The 23138-nt window shown below is 38.0% G+C and overlaps 1 protein-coding gene across 13 annotated transcripts in view; it reads right to left on the bottom strand.

Moving 5' to 3' along the window:
* Positions 1-21034, bottom strand: part of BCAS3 (BCAS3 microtubule associated cell migration factor) — a 614259-nt gene extending 593225 nt beyond the window's left edge. For 11 of the 13 annotated variants that reach the window (XM_078437391.2, XM_078437395.2, XM_078437397.2 and 8 more), the window contains exons 1-4: positions 20919-21034; positions 19406-19493; positions 16360-16414; positions 10256-10331 (exon numbers count right to left, since the gene is read on the bottom strand). In XM_078437391.2, coding sequence (XP_078293517.1) covers positions 10256-10331; positions 16360-16414; positions 19406-19476 — 202 coding nt within the window. In that variant the 5' untranslated portion in view covers positions 19477-19493; positions 20919-21034. Of the gene's footprint in view, positions 1-10255; positions 10332-16359; positions 16415-19405; positions 19498-20835 lie in introns of those variants that run through there. The other 2 variants (XM_078437390.2, XM_078437399.2) reach the window with 2 other exon arrangements.
* Positions 21035-23138: the final 2104 nt, after the last annotated feature.

The following is a 23138-nucleotide window of genomic DNA, read 5'->3' as shown; positions in this document are numbered from 1 at the left end:
GTGGGGCTGGGTACAGAGTTTCAGTTTTACAAGATGAAAAGAGGTCTAGGCATTGTTTGCATAACAGTGTGAATGTACTTTACACTACTAAACTGTACACTTAAAAATGGTTAAAATGGGGGCACCTGGGCGGCTCAGTTGGTTGAGAGACTCTTACTTTCAGCTCAGGTCATGATCTCATAGTTTGTGGGACTGAGCCCCACAGCAGCCTCTGTGCTGTGCAAAGCACAGGGCCTGCTTTGGATTCTGTCTCTCCTTCCCTTTCTGCCCCTCCCCCACTCACTCAGGCTCTCTCTCAATTAAAAAAAACATCTTTTTAAAAGATTAAAAAAGGGGCGCCTGGGTGGCTCAGTCGGTTAAGCGTCCGACTTCAGCTCAGGTCACGATCTCACGGTCCGTGAGTTCGAGCCCCGCGTCGGGCTCTGGGCTGATGATGGCCCAGAGCCTGGAGCCTGCTTCCGATTCTGTGTCTCCCTCTCTCTCTGACCCTCCCCCCGTTCATGCTCTGTCTCTCTCTGTCTCAAAAATAAATAAATGTTAAAAAAAAATTTTTTTTAATAAATAAATAAAAGATTAAAATGGTAAATTTTATGTTATATGTATTTTACCACAATAAAAAAAATATTTGATTCTCTTAAACCAATCACACCTGGAAAAAAAACAAACCTGTTGAATATAAAAATGGATACCTAAGTATAATAGTGAGTACTATACTATACTATAGCATAGTATATATAATACACTATATAACACATGGAATATAGTAGTATACTAGTAGTTTTATACTAGAATTGACCAAGTCAAGATGGGCTAGGGAGTGATAAGAATTTCCCTTCACAGGCTAGAAGGTTGGCAGTTCTTGTAATACTATAGAAAACCAGCTGGTTAACATGATGCATTTTGGGACTCAAATTATACGCTCTCCTTTAGGGAATCTGATAGAAAAATGTTAGGATATTAACTTGCTTTGGCTACTTCTTGTGCTTTTTCCAGTACAATGCCTCAAGAAAAACAAGCTTAGATATAAACCAGACTGCCTGGAAGCAGAAAGAGAATAGTGACAATGACACTAAGGGACATAATCCCACTCTCCAATGAGTTCCAAAAGCAGTAGTCTCTACCTAACACCAAGTCAAAGTTAATGCAACGATTAAGAATGGAGACAGCTAGGAAAACCCAGGATTAGAGAGTCCCAATAAGCCATGATCCTCAGAATTATCTTCTGTCAGTCGTCAACTACTCAACCCCCAACCATGATAAGTCATAATGAAACGGGCTGCAATCTGGAGACAAAGGGCCAACTGGTACCACTCTTATCATTCCAAACTAAAAAGCACAGCTTCCAGGCCTGATGAAAGGAGGAGAAAGCAACCACCAGAGCAGAATTTTCAATTAGAACACTGTAACTTTTAATTTAATTAATAGTTAATAGAGTTTCATTAATAACATAAAATAATTTAAATCTATAGACAGCTAATAATAACCTTCTAAATTATTCTGCAAGACTTTGAATGGCACACTGGACCAGACTGACTTAAGAGATATATTCACAACATTTCATCATAAAGCAGCAGAACACACATTCTTTTTGAGTGCACATGGAACACTCTCCTGAATAGATCAGATCACATATTTGGTCACAAATCAGTCCTCAACAAGTAGAAAAAGACTGAGATCATATCGTGTATACTTTCAGACCACAACACTATGAAACTTGAAGTCAACCACAAGAAAAATTTGGAAAGACGATAAATACATGGAGGCTAAAGAACACCCTACTAAGGAATCATTGGGTTAACCAGGAAATTAAGGAAAAAATAAAAAAAATACATGGAAGAAAATGAAAATAAAAACATAACAGTCCAGAACCTTTGGGATGAAGCAAAGGCCATCCTCAAGAAGAAAAGTCTCAAATTCACAACCTAATCTAACACCTAAAGGAGGTAGAAAAGGAACAGCAAATAAAGCCTAAAGCCAGCAGAAGAAGGGAAACAATAAAGACTAGAGCAGAAATAAATGACATAGAAACAGACAAACAAAACAAAACAAGAAACAGAACAGACCAATGAAACTAAAAGCTGGTTTTCTGAAAGAAATAATAAAACTGATATATCCCTAGCCAGACTTATCAAAAAGAAAAGATAAGAGACTCAAATAAAATCACAAATGAAAGAGGAGAGATCACAACCAACACCACAGAAAAACAAACAATTATAAGAGCATATTATGAAAAATTATATGCCAACAAACGGTAATTTGGAAGAAATGGATAAATTCCTAGAAACATACAAACTACCAAAACTGAAACAGGAAGAATAGAAAATTTGAACAGACTCAAAATCAGCAAACAAATTGAATCAGTAATAAAAAATCTCCCAACAAACAAAAGTCCAGGGCCAGATGACTTCCCAGGGGAATTCTACCAGACATTTAAACCAGACATTGAAAGAAGAGTTAATATACCTATTCTTCTCAAACTGATCCATAAAATAGAAATGGGAGGAAAACTTCCAAACTCATTCTATGAGGCGAGCATTACCTTGATTCCAAAACAAGACAAAGATCCCACTAAAATGGAGAATTACACGCCAATATCCCTGATGAACATGGACGCAAAAATTCTCCAAAAGATACTAATAAATCAAATCCAACAGTACATTAAAAGAATTATTCACCACAATTCTTGGACTGCAGGAGTGCTTCAATATTCATAAATCAATATGATATGCCGCATTAATGAAAGAAAGGATAAGAACCATATGATCTCTCAACAGATGCAGAAAAAGTATTTGACCAAATACAGCATCAATTCTTGATAAAAACCTTCAACAAAGTAGGGATAGAGGAAACACCTCAACATCAAAAAGGCCATATACAAAAGACCCTTAGCTAATATTCTCAATGGGGAAAAACTGAAAGCTTTTCCTCTATGGTCAGGAACAAGACAGGGATGTCCACTCTTACCACTGTTGCTCAACATAATATTTCAAGTCCTAGCCTCAACAATCAGAAAAACAAAAAGAAATAAAAGGCATCCAAATGGGCATGAAAGGAGTCAAACTTTCACTATTCATAGACAACATGATACTCTATGCAGAAAATCCAAAAGACTCCACCAAAAAATTGCTAGAACTGATACACAAATTCAGCAAAGTCACAGGATATAAACTCAATGTACATTCTGTTGCATTTCTATACACCAATAATGAAGGAGCAGAAAACAAAATCAAGGAATTGATCCCATTTAAAATTGCACCAAAAAAACGTAAGATAGCTAGGAATAAACCTAACCAAAAAGGTAAAAGTTCTGTACTCTGAAAACTATAGAACACTTATGAAAGAAATCGCAGATGACACAAAGAAATGGAAAAACATTCCATGCTCATAGGTCGGAAGAACAAATATTGTTAAAATGTCTACACTACCCAAAGCAATCTAGCCATTTAATGCAATCCATATCAAATTACCACCAGCATTTTTCACAGAGCTAGAACAAACAATCTTAAATTTGGATGGAACCAGAAAAAGCCTCCAAATAGCCAAAGCAATTTTTAAAAAGAAAAACAAACCTGGAGGCATCACAATTCCAGACCTCAAGCTATAATACAAAGCTGCAGTCATCAAGACAGTATGGTACTGGCACAAAAACAGATATACAGATCAATGCAACACAACAGAAAACCCAGAAATGGACCCACAACTAAATGGTCAATTGATCTTCAACAAAGCAGGAAAAAATATCCAACGGAAAAAAAGACAGTCTCTTCAACAAATGGTGTGGGAAAAACTGGACAGCAACATACAACAGAATGAAACTGGACAACTTTATTACACCATACACAAAAATAAATTAAAAAGTGGATGAAAGACCTAAATGTAAGACAGAAAACCAGAAAAATCCTAGAGGACAACACAGGAAGCAATCTCTCTGATATCGGCCATGGCAACTTCTTATTGGCATGTCTCCAGAGGCATGGGAAACAAAAGCAAAAATGAACTATAGGGATTTCATCAAGATAAAAAGCTTCTGCAGAGCAAACAATCAACAAAATTAACAGGCAGCCTATGGAATGGGAGAAGATATTTGCAAATGATGTACTGGATAAAAGCTTAGTATCCAAAATCTATAAAGAACTTATCAAGCTCAATGGCCAAAAAACAAATAATCCAGGAAAGAAATGGACAGAAGACATGAAGAGACATTCTTCCAAAGAAGGTATCCAGATGGCCAAGAGACACATGAAAAGATGCTCCACATCACTCATAATCAGGGAAATATAAATCAAAACCACAATGAGATACCACTTCAAACCTGTCAGAATGGCTAACATTAACAACACAAGATGGGGCACCTGGGTGGCTCAGTCGGTTAAGCGGCCGACTTCGGCTCAGGTCATGATCTCACGGTCCATGAGTTCGAGCCCCGCGTCAGGCTCTGTGCTGACAGCTTAGAGCCTGGAGCCTGTTTCGGATTCTGTGTCTCCCTCTCTCTGACCCTCCCCCGTTCATGTTCTGTCTCTGTCTCAAAAATAAATAAACGTTAAAAAAATTTAAAAACAAAAACAAAAAAACACAAGAAACAACAGGTGCTGGTGAGGATGTGGAGAAAGGAGAACCCTCTAATACTGCTGGTGGGAATGCAAACTGGTGCAGCCACTCTGGAAAACAGTATGGAGGTTCCTCCAAAAATTAAAAATAAAACTACCCTACAACCCAGCAATTGTACTACCAGGTATTTTTCCAAGGGATACAGGTGTGCCGTTTCGAAGTGACACATGCACCCCAATGTTTATAGCAGCACTATCAACAATAGCCAAAGTATGGAAAGAGCCCAAATGTCCAACAATGGATGAACAGATAAATAAGATGTGGTGTGTGTATATACACACACACACATACGTACACACAATGGAGTATTACTTGGCAATCAAAAAGAATGAAATCTTGGCATTTATAACTACGTGGATGGAACTAGAGGTTATTATGCTAAGTGAAATTAGTCAGAGAAAGAAAAATAACATACGACTTCACTCATATGAGGACTTTAAGACACAGAACAGATGAACATAAGGGAAGGGAAGCAAAAATGATATAAAAACAGGGAGGGGACAAAACATAAGAGACTCTTAAATATGAGGAACAAACAGAGGGTTGGTGGAGGGACTGTGGGAGGAGGGATGGGCTAAATGGGTAAGGGGCATTAAGGAATCTACTCCTGAAATCATTGTTGTACTATATGCTAACTAATTTGGATGTAAATGACTGAAATGAAATGAAATGAAATGAAATGAAATAAAATAAAATAAAATAAAATAAAATAAAATAAAATAAAATAAAAATAAAATAAAATATTAAAAAAAAAAAAAAACACCCTGAAAGACTCCACCAAAAAACCACAAGTACTAATAAGTGAATTCAGTAAGCTCACAGGATACAAAATCAGTGTATAGAAATCTGTTGCACTTCTATACACTAACAATAAAGGAACATAAAGACAAATTGTGAAGGCAGTCCTATTTATGATTATATCAAAAATAACAAAATACCTAGAAATAAACTTAACCAAAGAGGTGGAAGCTCTGTATTCTAAACGTGATCCCTGAAACCATAAATATCCTAGAAGAGAGCACAGGTAGTAATTTCTTGGATATCAGCTGTAACAACACTTTTCTAGATATGTTTCCTAAGGCAAGGGAAACAAAAGCAAAAATAAACTATTTGGACTATATTTTTTAAAAGCTTCTGTACAGCAGAGGAAACAATAAAACCAAAAGATAACCTTCTGAAAAATAAATAAATAAATAAAAATAAAACAACTACTGTAAGTTCAATAGCACACACAGACTAAAATAATTTTCAAGCAAGACCCATCTACATTTCCAGGTACATTTTACTTCAATAAAGCAAAGGCTTTATGGAATATTATGCCAGCAATTCTTACTATTTAAAAACAAAACAAAAACAAAACAACAGAAACCATGCTTAGGTAAAGATTATTTTGACATTTTCTAAATGTTAATTTTGTGATATTAAAATCATTTTGTTTTTTGTTGTGGACATGAACCTATGCCTTTAAAAATTATTTTCAGTAATCCCTATCAAAATAACACCAGCATTCTTCACAGAGCTAGAACAAACAATCCTAAATTTAGATGGAACCAGAAAAGACCCCAATAGCCAAAGCAATCCTGAAAAAAGAAAACCAAAGCAGGAGGCATCACAATCCTGGATGTCAAGCTGTATTACAAAGCTGTAATCATCAAGACAGTATGGTACTGGCACAAGAACAGATATACAGATCAATGGAACAGAAAAGAAAACCCAGAAATGGGCCCACAAATGAATGGCCAACTAATCTTTGACAAAGCAGGAAAGAATATCCAATGGAAAAAAGATAGTCTCTTCAGCAAATGGTGCTGGGAAAACTGGACAGCAACATGCAGAAGAATGAACCTGGACCACTTTCTTACATCACACACAAAAATAAACTCAAAATAGATGAAAGACATAAACGTAAGACAGGAAGCCATCAAAATCCTAGAGGAGAAAATAGGCAACAACCTCTTTAACCTCAGCCACAGCAACTTCTTACTTGACATGTCTCCAGAAGCAAGGGAAACAAAAGCAAAAATCAACTACTGGGACCTCATCAAGATAAAAAGCTTCTGCACAACTAAGCAAACAATCAACAAAACTAAGAGGCAACCAATGGAATAGGAGAAGATATTTGCAAACGACATATAGGATAAAGGGTAGTATCCAAAATCTATAAAGAACTTATCAAGTGTAACACCCAAAAAACAAACAATCCAGTGAAGAAATGGGCAAAAGACATGAATAGACACTTTTCCAAAGAAGGCATCCACATGGCTGATACATGAAAAAATGCTCAACATCACTAATCATCAGGGAAATATAAATCAAAACCACAATGAGACACCACCTCACACTTATGAGAATGGCTAACATTAACAACTCAGGCAACAACAGATGGTGGCAAGGATGTGGAGAAAGAGAAACCCTTTTGCACTGCTGATGGGAATGTAAACTGGTGCAGCCACTCTGGAAGACACTATGGAGGTTACTCAAAAAATTTAAAATAGAACCACCCTACAATCCAGCAATTACACTACTAGTTATTTAACCATAGGATACAGGATACAAAGGGCCACATGCACCCCAATGTTTATAGCAGCACTATCGACAATAGCCAAGTATGGAAAAAGTCCAAATGTCCATCCACTGATGAATGGATAAAGAAGATGTGACATATATATATACATACACACACACACACACACACACACACACACACACACACACGTACAATGGAATATTACTCGACAATCAAAAAGAATGAAATCTTGCCATCTGAACGTGTATGGAACTAGAGCCTATTATGCTAAATGAAACAAGTCAGTCAGAGAAAGACAAATAGACGATTTCACTCAGGTACAATTTAAGATAAAAAACAGATGAACATAAGGGAAGGTAAGCAAAAATAATATAAAAAGAGGGTGGGGGACAGGGGCGCCTGGGTGGTTCAGTCAGTTAAGTTTCCGACCTCGGCTCAGGTCATGATCTCGCAGTCCATGAGTTCAAGCCCCACGTCGGGCTCTGTGCTGACAGCTCAAAGCCTGCAGCATGCTTCGGATTCCGTGTCTCCTCTCTATGCTCCTCTGCCTCTCATACTCTCTCTCTCTCTCTCTCTCTCTCAAAAATAAATAAGCATTAAAAAATTAAAAAAAAAAAACAGAGTGGGGGACAAAATATAAGAGACTCTTAAATACAGAGAATAAACTGAGGGTTGCTGGCAGGATGTTGGGTAGGGGGAAGGACTAAAGGGGTGGGGGCAATAAGGAGGACACTTGTTGGAATGAGCACTGGGTGTTATATGTAAGTGACTAATCACTAAATTCTATTCCTGAAATTATTATTACACTATATGTTGACTAACTTGGATTTAAATTAAAAAAATAATTTAAAGCTAAGGGGAACCTGGATGGCTCAGTCAGTTAAGCGTCCAACTTAGGCTCAGGTCATGATCTCACAGCTCGTGAGTTCAAGCCCCGTGTCAGGCTCTGTACTGACAGCTCAGAGCCTGGAGCCTGCTTTGGATTCTGTGTCTCCCTCTCTCTCTATGCCTCTCCTGCTCTCACTCCGTCTCTCTCCCTCAAAAATAAATAAACATTTAAAAAATAATAATAATTAAAAGTTAAAAAATAAAAAAATAAAAATTATTTTTAATATTTCACATATGTTGTATAACAAGCTTTTGCTACTATCTGGCACTAATATTTCCAAGACGACAACCATTTGCTTTGTTATTAAGGTAAGTAAGTTCTCTAGGGGCACCTGGGTGGCTTAGTCAGTTAAGCATCCAACTTTGGCTCAGGTCATGATCTCACAGTTTGTGGGTTCAAGCCCCACATCAGGTTCTATGCTGACCATTCAGAGCCTGGAGCCTGCTTTGGATTCTGTGTCTCTCTGACTCTCTCCTGCTTGAACTCTGTCTCTTCTTCAAGAATAAACATTAAAAAAAAAAAAAAAGGAAAGAAAGAAAGTGCTCTAATGCTAAGCCTGGCTGGCTCAGTCAATGGAGCATACAACTCTTGATCTCAGGGTTGTGGCTTTGACCTCCACACTGGAAGCAGAGATTACTTAAGAATAAAATATTTAAAAAAAGAAAAAAGAAAGAGAGAGAGAGAGCTCTCTAATACTTTCTGACATCCACTAAACAAAATATACTTCCAGAAAAGAAAGAAGAGTCTGAATTCAAGAGGAAAAGATAGAAAACAAAAGATGAATAGTTACCTAGTTATTAATGAAGGAAAGGAAAAAAGAAGGAAGGATACACTAGTAAACAAGGCAATTTAACAGTCATAAAAAGAAAGAAAATCAAAGATATAAGAAGCTTTCAAAGGCAAACATAGTAGGAAAAGTTTATAAGTCATAAATAATTACCCATACAAATGAATTTTTATTTCCCACAAAGAGAGCCCAACAAGTTGCTATTATTTGAATGAATCAGCTAATAAAGAATCCAAAAATGCAAAAAAAAAAAAAAAAAAAAAAAAAAAACCAATTTGCAGAAGTGCTACTTAGCCTCTCTCTCCTGGACAGTAGCTTAAAGAAAAAAAAAATACAGCATCACATTTTTAAAGTCTTAGAGGAGATGAAGACTCAAGAGTATGATATCGGTCAAAGCCCCACTAGGAAATGAAAATAATTCAGTGTGTTCATAACTGAGAATTTAATAAAGACAACTGGTTACAGACGACAGAATAGCTGAGAGACTAAAAAAGGAACTTTGAGGCTGCCTATTGTATTAACAACAGTAGGAAACCATTACCACCCCGAGGCTAGGGAGACAGAGAGTATAGGATGCTGGGTCATCTGGCAAAAACTGGAACACCAATGGAACTGCCTGGAAGAAGCTAGAACGACAGAGGAAATGCAGTCACTAACAGAGAGAGGAGAAGGAATAATACTCTTCCCTTTCTCCCATCCTCTCATTCAATTTCTCACCAATGCCTCCCAAACTCAGCAGAAGACAACAGACATGGTATCATGGGAAAAAGACAATGGGCAGCCACCTTGCAAGGGAGCAGGATGGAACAAAGAAATGGAATGCAGGAATGTATCTGAGAACAAAAGAGCCAACCCAGACATAAATCTTGTCCAGAAAAAAATGTTAAAAGTCTAAAAAGTTCAACAGTACTAAGTGTGCAGTTATAAATCCTATACAACTGATCAAACATTAACTTCTCTAAGAAATCTTTATGTCCTAAAGCTTAAGGCTAGGCACCATATGTTACAGTTACTTTAAGACTTTTACAATACAGGGGCGCCTGTGTGGCTCAGTCAGTTAAGTGTCCAACTTCGGCTCAGGTCATGATCTTACTGTTCGTGAGTCCAAGCCCATCGGGCTCTGTGCTGACAGCTCAGAGCCTGAAGCCTGCTTTGGATTCTGTGTCTCCCTCTCTCTCTGCTCCTCCCCCACTCATGCTGTATCTCTCTGTCTCTCAAAAATAACCAAACATAAAAAAAAAAAAATTTTTTTAAAGACTTGTACAAGTTCTAATGAAGTTTCCATAGTGTGGTTACGTTACTTTTTAAACTAAAAATAAATTTCGTTTGAAAACTAAAAACTTACTGTAGAGAAAGTAATCTAAAGTAAGAGTTCTCTTTTTAGAATTAGGTCATCCTCCAACAAACATTTAATTCATATGTTCCAAAAAAGTTAAAACCATACCATTTAAATCTGCATTTTCAAATCTGACCCAGACTATTTTCTCCTTTTCTTCTGTCAGAGGTGTTCCACTGTAAGCCTGCATAGTAAATAGAAAGGTTTGAATAAAAATGTTTTACAGTTATAGTATTACAGAAGTTCAAGACAAAAAGTAACTTAAATAAAGCCAATCTTATCTCTTTCCAACTTCACCAAGATGTTCCAACATCTTAGGAACTAGCACATTTTGTAATATCTTTACTCCCAAAGAAAGTTATATAGAACTGTGATAACCTTGGCCAAAAAAGGGGGTTTTAACTTATTAAAGAATTGCAGAAACCTAAAATACAATGATCATAGTCTATTAGGAAACATCACTATAACTGAAAGGCACTCAAAAACCTACATCACCCCCTATATTGATCAACAAATAAGAAGGCTTAAGAAACAAACAAAACTGGGGCACCTGGGTGGCTCAGTCAGTTGAGCATCTGACTTTAGCTCAGGTCATGATCTCATGGTTCATGGGTTTGAGCCCCATATTGGGCTCTGTGCTGACAGCTTGCTCAGAGCCCAGAGCCTGCTTCGGATTCTGTGTCACCTTCTCTCTCTACCCCTCCCCCACTCGCACTTTGTCTCTCTCTCTCTCTGTCTCTCAAAAATAAGTAAATGTTAAAAAAAAAAAATTAAAAGAAAAAGAAAAAAACAAAACTACCACACGTATCTATTTAGTCTCAGGTGTTTATGATCATGTAACTACACTCTACCTAGAATTTTCTAATATATTACTTTCTGCTTGCCTCCAGTTCCAGGTAGAAGGCAAGAGCCAGAGTTGGGGGTGAATAAAAAAGTACAGTATTAAACTTTTTAAGTCTCTTATCTGGCTTCTAGACCCAACCTATTAGCTGGTTTCTGCAGGCCAGCAAAGTTCACAAAGATAAGTTTAGCTGCCATGAAATCATAAGTGTCAACGGTATCCATCCGTATTTAAAGGGAGTCATTGCTGCATAAAGCAAATGTTTCCATTTTAAAATGTTTAAAAATTGTATATATTTATAAGCATTTAGAATGTCAACAAAAGGCCTGCAACATTTTCAATCATAAAGTGGTACCCAGTTCACAAAATAATTATTTAATATAAACTGTACCAAAAGCATATAAAAACTACCAACCTGCATATAATTTATGTTATACTCGACCCACTTTAAATTTCCATGCCAGTTTACAGCCCTTGTACCTTGTATGATAACTGAAAAGTATCTACATTGGGTGCCTGGGTGGCTCAGTCAATTAAGCATCTGACTCTTGATTTTGGCTCAGATCATGATCTCAGTGGCAAGATAGAGCCCGGCATTAGGCTCACACCGGGCATGGAGGCTGCTTGAGATTCTCTCTGCCCCTGCTAGTGCACACACGCACACGCAAACACACACACATACACATGCACGCTCTCTCAAAAAAAATTATCTACATTGAAAATACTACTAAAAGACAAAATTACTTTAATAAATTTACTACGTAAAAGAAATTATCTTACAAATCCTTACAAATCTCATTGCCTTTAAAAAAAAAAAGTGAGATGTGTATAGTTAATTCCTTTGAAGAAGAGGAGAAAACCTGCACTATATCTAACTAATTCATCAACTTTATCTTCAACTGCCTCATCCTCACCTCCTTCCTCTTTGTTCTTTTCATGCTTAAAATCTTTTGTAAAAATAAACTTTTTATTTTGGAATAATTTTAGATTATTAAATACAGTACAAAGTTCTCATATATCCCTCAACCAGTTTCCCCTAATGTTAACTATCTAATCAAATCTGACTTTACCATGGAACATTTCTCAAAACTAGGACACTGACAGTGATGCATTACTATTAATTAAGCCCCACACTTCTTTTGGTTTTCATCAGTTTTTCCACTAATGTTCTTTCTCAGTTCCAGGATCCAATCTGGAATAGCACAGTGCATTTAAGACAACTTTTTCTCCCCACATCAAGCTCTCCTTTCATCTGGTAAAGCAGTAACATTTTTCAGAATTTTCTTCAGCTTAGCAGATTTATCACCTGCAGCATTATTCAACATTCTCTCAATTCCTCTGCAACATTTGTAAGATGTTCTCCTTTGATTTCTGAGTGATATGCAGAACAAAACAAAGTTGAATGAGGTCTTTCAGTGTACTGGGATTCTTGAACTTTTCTTTCCCCTTCAGGGGAAAATAAGACTTTCAAAACAAGCCTTGTCTACTTTTGCTATGTCTTCAAGTTCTCCTCTCTCCTTAGCAGACATGGTGTTCTTTACTAAGCATTCTTGAAAAAAATGTGAAGCTGAGGCATCTGAGTGCTGTTTCCTGTGTGCCTTCCTGCAGGTCTGCACAAAGAAGGCATGTGACATCATGTCATTTTGCCTCTTAGCTTATGATATCTCTTGCCCATGTGTAGGTATTTTATTCTTAGTGAGGCACATACTCACCCAGTGCCCATCCAGCTTTCACTTGCTACCTTAATGGAGGTCAATATCAATGTACCACACAAAAGTCTCCTGCCGAGCACTGATTATTAGCTCTCCTTCTTCAACCAAGATGCAATTACTCTAGCCCTCTTATTTAGAATCAAAACTTCCACCCCATTATTTACAGTATTTCGTTATTTTCCCTTTTATTCCTTACCAGGTTTCTACCACATATACCCATTCATAAGCATAAGGTTATTGTTGAACTTTAAAAGACATAGTTACAGCCATTGTAGGTATGTTGTATTTTTTTGTTGTATGTATATGTTTTGTTTCTTTTATCATACAGAAATAACCTCCCTTTTGCCAAAAAGTATAATTGTTAATTACCGCAAATTATTCTATAGGGATAACGTACCATAATTTGTTTGACTGCTATTGACATTTGGGCTGGCTATAATTTTTTTTAAGTTTTTTTAAGTTTTATTTATTTTTGAGAGAGAGAACAAGTTGGGGAGAGGCAGAGAGAGAGGCAGACACAGAATCCGAAGCAGGCTCCAGGCTCTGAGCTGTCAGCACAGAGCCCGTTGCGGGGCTCAAATTCACAGACCATGAGATCATGACCTGAGCCGAAGTAAGACGCTTAAGTAAGACTGAGCCACCCAGTCACCCCTGGGCTGGCTACAATTTTTTACACTGAAAATGTAGAACTTTCACACACAAACACTGAAATGAAAAATTCTGAGCTTTGGGGCTCCTGGGTGGCTCGGTCGGTTAAGCGTCCGACTTCGGCTCAGGTCATGATCTCACGGTCCGTGAGTTCGAGTCCCGCGTCGGGCTCTGTGCTGACTGCTCAGAGCCTGGAGCCTGTTTCAGATTCTGTGTCTCCCTCTCTCTCTGCCCCTCCCCTGTTCACGCTCTGTCTGTCTCTGTCCCAAAAATAAACGTTAAAAAAAAATTTAAAAAAAAAAATTCTGAGCTTTAACTTTTTCCTTGCTGAATTATTTTTTAATAAATTTTCATAAGTACAATTATTAGATCAAACAGCACAGCTAAGGGCATCTACAAGGCATCAATGACATCTGCTGAACACAATGGTAATTCATTCTATCTGTAACAGCTGAAGAAGCTGATACCAGTCTAACAACACATTTTCCCCCTTTTGTGGCTATTTGGAAACCCAGAGAATAATTTCTAGGCTCCATGAATTTGACAATTTCCAGAACAGGAGTTGGAACATAACATCAGCAAAAAACATAATTTTTCCAAATGGTTGACTGCACAGTACCACTGGGGGATTCTGGATTAAATATGGGGAAAAAAAGACCAGAGGTCACCAAACACCAAATCTGGCCCACCACCTGTGTTCATAAATAAAATTTTATTTGAATATGGCCATGCCCTTTCCTTTACATAAAAAGCAGTACTGAGTAGATGCAACAGATATTGTATGACCTGCAAAGCTTATCCGGCCCTTTTGGGGAAAGTTTGCCAACTACTGCTACACAAGACCATGAAGCCTTAAGGAGAAGCACCAAATATCCCCTCAGTGTAACACAGTGCCTGTCCCATAGTGGGTGCTCAAGTAAATGTCTGCTGCCTGAATTTTTGCTTTCTTTCCAGAGTAAACAGAATAATGACTTACATATTTCTTGAATGAACATTCTAATTCTTAGATCCATGACTACAGCTTTACCTCCACAGTTGCTACTCTGATCCAAATCTTCACAATCAATTGCACAGATTATCTCCTTTCTAATGTAGTAATGCTCATAAACACTATATTAATCTTATACCTTCCAGAACTTTTACCCTATCAGTTTTAAGAACCCCCTATTGTCAATCTATTACTCAATCTGGTATTCTTGTTTCTCTACCAAACTCTCTATTCCCTCAAAGCCTCTGACCACAGCCTTTCTCCTCCAGCCAGCAAGAACTGCTTGCCATGCAGGGTTTCCACTAACACAAAAGATGCCTTTGTAAAAATGTGATAAAGAGGCACTCTAGGGGCAGGCAAATTACAAAAAATTTTAAACGCCCCTTCCTTGGAACTAGTTTCATGCCAGGGCTCAGGGCTTAAGAGAAAGAGCAGTTTGTAGAGCCCAGGTTGGATTTCAGTCCCAGGTTGCTCTCTAGAACTAGTCTTCTGTACATAGTCTAAGATACTCTACAGCCACAGCAATTCCTTTGCCTACCATACCCAGGTAGCCAGCCTCCTCCAACATCAAATACCCAAGCATTCCATTCATTTTAACTAATGCTACTTCTGATATCCTTTGGAACTTGACTCTCACTCTTTCTCTGCTATGCATTCTCTTAGCAATTACACATTCAGTCTGTACTATCATGTAGAACACTTACTGATATGCTTGTTTTAGCAATTTTACTTCCCTTAGTAACCAAGTTCCTCAAAAAAGGAAAGCATTTATTATTCCTTTTTTAAAAGTTTTTTTAATGTTTTATTTATTTTTGAGAGAGAGAGAGAGAGAGAGAGAGAGCGCACGCACAAGTGGGGGAAGAGCCGAAAGAGAGGGACAGAGGATCTGAAGTGGGCTCTGTGCTGATAGCAGCAGCCCGATGTGGGGCTCGAACTCACAAACTGTGAGATCATGACCTGAGCCAAGGTCAGACACTCAACTGACTGAGCCACCCAGGCACTGCAAGCATTTGTTATTCTTTACATGCTCCTATGAACCTTGTCATTGTGACCTATTTCCATTAGAGTTGTCTGAACATAATAAAGGAATACCAATACCCCGATACTTTAATTTATTTGATAAATACAATTTATTTAGTATAACTGAGATCTGGATTTTAGACTTTTCTAGGATGTGGTCATAAAGCTGAGACACTGGATCTATGAATGTCCTTTTCTGAACAGTGCAGTTACAGATCCCTTGCAGTCGGGAAATACTGACATCACCACAAGGAGAAAATAACTTTCCCTTCAGTAGTTCCACGGAACAGTGCTTCCCACAGCTACTGTTTCACAAGAATCACCAGAGGCTCAAACTGGATGCCACCTCAATTCCACTGAGTCAAACTCTCTGGGAAAGGGGCCTGGAAATTATTATTTTTAACACATGAGCCAAGTGACATTTATGTTAAGTCTGGACAACACTGCACTAGATATGATCCCAGAAGGGCTGCTCTTATTCTTTATTGTTACATTTATATAGATGGAACTCTGTATAAGTTAGAGTAACAAGGTATACTCTACTTGGCATATAAATACTGCTCAATATGAAAAAGATACAGATTTGTGTTCAGTATAGTATTTAGTTAATATAATATCTAGTTAATAAAATGCAAAATATATACTTTGCATTAATCACTTCAGACAGGCAACATTTAACGAGGACAAGAGGAAGATTCTGGAAATAGAACCCAACTAGAGAGTCCCAAGTCCCATCTCTCAACTAATGTCTCACCTTGATTCTGTTTATGAGAGCAAGTCCTGAGGAATGATAATTGTGCCACTGTCAGCACAAAACTAAGGCACAAGTAATACTAACAAGTATGGTTCTACCCTACCAATGCTCAGGATGCTAAAACATCAAAAGTCTTTGTGAAGTTGATGATACCTGTGTCAAGTTTAGGAAAGAGAACATTTCAGAACTTTCCTGGCCAATGGTTCTACTACTGGGGCCTACTATTTCTGAAACTACACAGACACTTACCTGTGGTACAACATCCTGTAGAAAAGTCACAACACTTTCCATGTAGGACTGCTCCCTGGAAAGGGGTGAAATGGATAAAATTTATCCTGACAGCTTAAAACAAAACATGAAAAAGTTCTTTCTAAAGTCACTTAAAATATTTAAAAAAGAAAAAAGAAAAAAAACCAACTCTCATCAACTGATAGTTCTGCAACCCTGCTTTCTAGTTTCTTTGAATATGTTATTAAGTGAAATGCAAATGAAATTTTAATATTTTTAAACATTGTCTCTTCTTAAAAGTCATGTTCTCTTAATTTGACACAGATATTCTAACTTGTATTTGAAAGAGTGATGACACAAGGCTATGGCAGGACCTTCCTCTTGAGTCAAAGCAAAAGAATTTACCAGAGCAAGAAAAACTGTTGCTGATGACTCAGTATTTCATGACCTTTTCTTTAAATTGGTTACATACCTAGTCTCTTACCTGTATACAGCAAAATGAATCTGTATTTTGCTGCAGGTGCAAAATTAGGAGGTACTAAGACGTCCTCACAGAACTTTTGCAATAGACAAGACATGAGAAAATATTACAATGCATAGAAGTGAAGAAAAATGATACTGTTAGGGTCACTGAGATATTTTAAATAGGAAGTATATGGATATCAGCAAGTGGGAAAAAATTCTTCAAAATATCAAATCATTTCATTTCATGTGAAAAATTACATTTAAAGAAAATCATAGGAGTTATCCTAAATCCTATAAAAAAAGCGGTATGCCTTAGATAGTTACCAAAACTGATTAGACCTAAAAAGAAAAAAAAGAAAAACAATTTGATTAGGCCTACCTCTCCAACCTTATTTTCCTGCCACCCTCCTAACTTACTCTGCTTCAGTCTCCTGCAACTTCAATTCCTAAAATAGACCAAGCTCCTTGAATCAAAACCTTTACACCAGCTTTGTTCCTGTCAGGAATCTTTCCCATACTCTTCCATCCCTTTCATATCTCCAGCTTATGTGTCACCTCCTCAGAGAGGACCTTCCTGACAGCCTAAGTCCTACTCCCTACTATCATTCTCTATCATAGCACACTGTGTAGTGTTCAAGCCTATAGTAACTTAGTGTTCCTCCCACTAGAATATAAACTCTATAACAGAAAGGAATCCAACTCTCATTTTCCCTTCTACCTCCAGAATCTATAATCCTGTACTTTAGGCATAGAGTAGATGTTTGAGCATTATTTGTTAAAAGAATACAAATAAATAAAAAACTTTTAAAAAAAACACTAAAATTACGTATTTAATTAACAAAAAAAAGCAATATATGTTGAATACCAATATGGTAACGCAACATACAATACTGCCTAAGTGCACAGGCTCTGGAGACAAACTGCCTGGGTTTGATCCAGGTTCCCCTTCTTGGCTGTTCCCAAGGGCAATTTACTTAATTTCTCCCTGCTTTGGTATTCTCACCTATAAAACAAAGGCTGAGAGGGAGGGGGAAAAAATGAAGACTGAAATAGTACCTAACTCATAGCTAATAACATGCTTAACTTGTTCCATGGCCCATAGTTAGCAAAGAAATATGGCCCCAGGAAATACAGGAAGGAAAAAAAGGAAGTATTATAGTAAAATACATATACTTTTCTTAGTCTGAAAAGGCAATCTTTATGTAACATGCTAAACTGCCCAAGGGAATAATACAAAATATTAACATTCCCTTATAAACATTTTAAAAGGTAGAAAACAAGTTTCACCTCACCCAAATACTGAAGGATCTTAATTGTCCACCCTAACCTATTTTATATAGGTCAGCCTCCCTATATTCCATTTACGAAAATAGCTTGCCTTACCCATATCTGTTCACTCTAGTCCCTTTGCCTAAAATGTACCTTTGATTCTAATTGTCTAAACTCCGTTCAGCCTTTAAAGTACATTATGTTAGCTTCTTAATAAAACCCTTTAGGATCTAAAATACTAAAATATTCCCATTAAATAATCCCACTAGAATACTCCTTTCAATTCTCATGCTGTTATGCTGGCATCTTTTTTGTTAATTATGGTGATTTCAAGTATACATATCTTTTTTTAATGTTTATTTATTTTTGAGAGAGAAAGAGAAAAACACAGAGCGCAAGCAGGGGAGAGGCAGAGAAAGAGAGAGAGAGAGACAGAGAGACAGACACACAGAATCTGAAGCAGGCTCCAGGCTCAGAACTGTCAGCACAGAGCCCAATGCGGGGCTTAAACCTGATCATGGCCTGAGCCGAAGTTGGATGCTTAACAGACTGAGCCCAGGTGCCCCTCAAGTAACATATCTTAAAACCACATTAGATCATATGCTCCTAGGAGTGCCTGGGTGGCTCAGTCAGTTAAATGCCAACTCTTGATTTTGGCTCAGGTCATGATCTCAGAGATCATGAGATCAAGCAAGCACAGAGCCCACTTGGCATTCTCTCTCTCTTCTTTTTCTGCCTTTCCCCTTGCTCACGTGCGCAAACATGCGTGCCCCCTCTCTCTCTAAAAGTGAATAAACATTAAAAAAAAAAAAGATCATATGCTCCCAGAAAGTATAAATAGGCTTTGTCAAAGAATGCTTAAAATATAGAATGTACTCTTTATGACACAGACTCTGAAACTTTCTGACTGAGACTTAGAGTAAGAGATACATTTTACATCAGGATCTGGTGAACATATATATACATATGAAAATATCCATGTGTGTGTCACAAAAGAATACTCCCAATTATATTTTCTATTATATGCTATTTCATTTTTTAAATAATGATCCTGATCCACTGAATTAATGATCCACCAATTTTTGAACCTGGAGTTGGAAAAACGATTATTCCTTAGAATTTAGCACAGTGCTTTTGACATACTCTGTAAACGTGACTACATCGACTAGACCCTCCCATTATTCCTTTTATTTGGCCTTGGCGATATTTATCATCCTATAAAGCCTTAATTAAATTTAAAAAGTAATCAACGTTCATAAAGGAAACCTGAATGTTAGTTACTATTCTGAGCAAATTTTCTTTAGTTTTTAGGCTTATACTGAAATTTGCTTACGTGACAGCCTGGGGACGAACCACAACTCCACCAGTACAACGACTGGGTCTTCTGGGAGAATCTGTAGCCATAGCTTCATTCACTAAACCTGTTTGCAGAACGAAAGAGATAGAAAAAAACTGATCATTATTGTTGGCGGTAGAGGGAAAGGTTTATGGTTGCTCACTAGAGATCCCTTATCAAAAATGCCTAAAATATAGGAAACCTTCCCAGAAATTCCAATTATACCAGAAAGGGGGAAGATTAGGACAGGAAGTAGATAAAGAAGTTTTCTAATTATCGTGAGAGGTTTTGTTTTGTTTTTTTTTTTTGGGGGGACTAAGCCTCAGAACCCCAAAACTAGTTAAGACTCGTTCTGGCCCCTCTCATCCACTGTTAACACAAACTAGAAAGGTAAGATGTGCTAGATAGAGAGTCTAGCACAAGACCACTTAATATTTTTTAAAAATGTGCTATCTCTGTGTGCCAAAATTTTAAAATGTACTAAAATCTTAAATTGAGATAGTGAAAATACACATAACACACTATTTGGAGACTTAATGGAACAGTGAGGTAATATCTTCCAACTAAAACTGTTGGGAAACTATGAGCAAGACTGTACATTGTAACTATGTTTGGTGATGGATGTTAACTAGACATTGTGGTGATCATTTCAAGATATGTACAAATATCAAATCAAATTATGTTGTACACCTGAAACTAATACAACGTTATGTCAGTAACAGCTATAAAAAAAGGATTGCATGATCATAATTTGACAAGAGTTTTTAAATCAGATTTGTCAATCCCCTTACTATTATAACCTAAACACCAGAGCCTTAATAAGTAATAAAAACTTATATGACATTAGAAGCCCCTTGTCCTTTCCTGTCACATCACTGAATCTTGATCCTTGAATGTTCAATAAGCATCTGAATCACTGTGTAGATTTTAAGAACATACAGTGTACTTGGTTAAGGCTAAAAGAGGATTGACAGCAATATCAATGATCTCTTACAGGGCTCAGGAAAGTCCACAACCTGGAACTAATCTTGAAAGCCCTTAAAACCATCACTTCTAAGTAAGAAGCATTCTCTCACCGTATTTGAAAATTCCCAAACTGAGGAGTCTCACCTGCTACAACAAAAACACCCTCTGACCCACCTAGTCCAGGTACCCCTTCCTCGGTAGGTATCTTCACCACCAACCCCTCAGCACTCTCATTTCCATTCCACCCTTCATTTCCCGAAACAGAGCCTTCCAAGAAATGTCCTATAAGGGCCCTGTCTCCTGAGGACGACCCTCAGGCCCCACTCTCCTGAAAGACTCGAACAGCGATACCCACTTAACCTCCAACGCGGAGCCACCGCTGCCCCCGGCCGCCCTCTGGCCCCTTGCCCTTCTTCCCCTCCCCCTCCAATCTCGATAGCTCTCTCTCGTCGAATCCATACCAGTCAAGCCCTCTCCCCTCACGCTGCTTGCACCTCGTTCTCGCCAAGCCTCCCCAAAGCCACAGCCCCACCAGCCCTCTCACCGGCCGCCCCGCCGGTAAACGCTGTTCTCCAGCTCAAGGCTCACTGTTTGGAGTCTCCCCTCGTGATTGACGGCTACCACTTCCTACCACGCCTCAGCGGAACTACTTTTCTAGCCAATCCCAGAAGGAAACTGGCTACGGCCGGGCACCGCCCTTGGAGGTCAGCTTCGCCAACCAGCAAGTAGAAAAGAGGCGGACCCGCCTCCTGAATTTATCCAATCCGCTGGGGCTCCAGGGAAAACAAAACAGTATGTAAGTTTGGGTGAAGCCGACGTGTCAGGTTCGGTTGCGAACGCAGGCAGGTAGGGAGAGTTACGAACATGTCTATTTTCCTTTGCAGACAGCACACCTTCGTGGCTTTGTCAAAAGGAATTATGTCTCAGACTCCTCTGCACCTCAGCTGAGCGTCTCGGGCTGGGAGTCGGAGGACCCGGGACTGGTCTGTTTACATCGAATTCTCGCGACAGCTAGTTCGAAGCACAAAGCACGTGGACATGGCAGCTGCCAATCACTTTCTGCTGGCCACTCACCCATCCCTAACCCGCCTTCTGCCCCGCCCTTCTCGATGTGTTTACCTTCCGGGAGCCTCGGCTGGCTTGCGCGGGTGGGCAAACCTAGAGCCAAGGAGGTATTGAGCTAAATGAGGGGCGCGGCCGGTGATCGTGTCAATTTGAGCAAGGTTTGTGGAGCTCACCTGACTCCTTCCTTACCTGTTTCCATTTCCCCTATGGAAGAGATCGCGATTTCGCCAGTGTCATTGCGTCAGTTACATTTCCTTTACATTTACATTTATTGATTTTTTTAACGAACGCTCAATACAGTCTTAAGCATTTCATAAGTATTATCAAATGTAATACGGCAATCCCATGAGAATATAGCTTATTAATAGACATGAGGTTTGTAGAAAATTGGCTGAAACAGCAATAAAAATTTTAAAAAGGTTTTAAGCACAATGGAGGATGGAAAAGTTTAGTAAAGAAACTACCTCAACGGAAATATGCAGTTAATCAGGTGCTGGAGAGATAGATGATAGATATACCAATATAGATATAGATGTAGATGTAGCCAAGAAACCACCTATATGCTCTTGACGCTCTATCAATGCCAATAAATAGCACACCCAAAGTGCTATTTATCGAGCTAATGTTTGAACATTGGCTAATACAAGATTCTGAACATTTATCTTCTTCCACTACACACACAAATTCTGAGCACCATGGCCTTTTAAGATTTGCTTCCTACATTAAGCCCACTAACGGAAGAATCTTTCCACAGTTCTAAATTCCTTTTGCTCTTATTGCTATCATTAGCTTACTTCTTTGCTGTATTTGAAATGTTTGGAGTTTCTCTTGTGCATATCTCATTTTCCCCAACTAGAATGTTAAATTCTTCCTAGGTATTAGAAGACTAAAGTTTTCATATTTTTCAATCCCTCTTAACACCTAACAGCCCCAACCACAACAGGTATTTCAAAATTCAGACTTACTTGAATTAAATAATTACTGTTTTCATGCCGTCTAGACCCAGAGCAGGAATAAAGAGGAAATCCAGAGGAAACCAATAGGTAATAATCACAAATGGGACAACCAGCATTTGTATAAAGCTATTCAGTTAAAATAGCTATTTCATATGCATTGTTAAACTCCATAGCTCTTTGACTATTCCTCTACAAAGCTATGGAAAAAAACAAAGAAACAAAAAAACATAAAGAATACCGTTGTACACAAGCTCACTCATTCATTCATTCATTCATTCAACAAATATTGTAAGAGCTATTAAATGTCAGACATGTTCTAAGCTCCACAGGTACAGTGATAAACAAATCAATCAATGTGCTTTCCTCAGCCAGAGAATTTACATTCTGATGGGAATACAGAAATAAACAGAGAAATTCAAGTAGTGTAAAATGCTATGAAAAAAATATAATAATCCAGATAAATAGATGGCTGGATATACGTAGCGTCATCAGGGAAGCCCTCTCAGGAGATAACATTTTATTTTTATTTTTTCAATATATGAAATTTATTGTCAAATTGGTTTCCATACAACACCCAGTGCTCATCCCAAAAGGTGCCCTCCTCAATACCCATCACCCACCCTCCCCACCCTCCCACCCCCATCAACCCTCAGTTCTCAGTTTTTAAGAGTCTCTTATGCTTTGGCTCTCTCCCACTCTAACCTCTTTTTTTTTTTTTCTTCCCCTCCCCCATGGGTTTCTGT

This window comes from Panthera onca, chromosome E1 (assembly GCF_046562875.1).
Source record: "Panthera onca isolate mPanOnc1 chromosome E1, mPanOnc1 haplotype 2, whole genome shotgun sequence".
Classification (NCBI taxonomy): Eukaryota; Metazoa; Chordata; class Mammalia; order Carnivora; family Felidae; genus Panthera; species Panthera onca.
The sequence above is the reverse complement of the archived record's forward strand: the minus strand, read 5'-3'. Positions and strand labels throughout refer to the sequence as shown.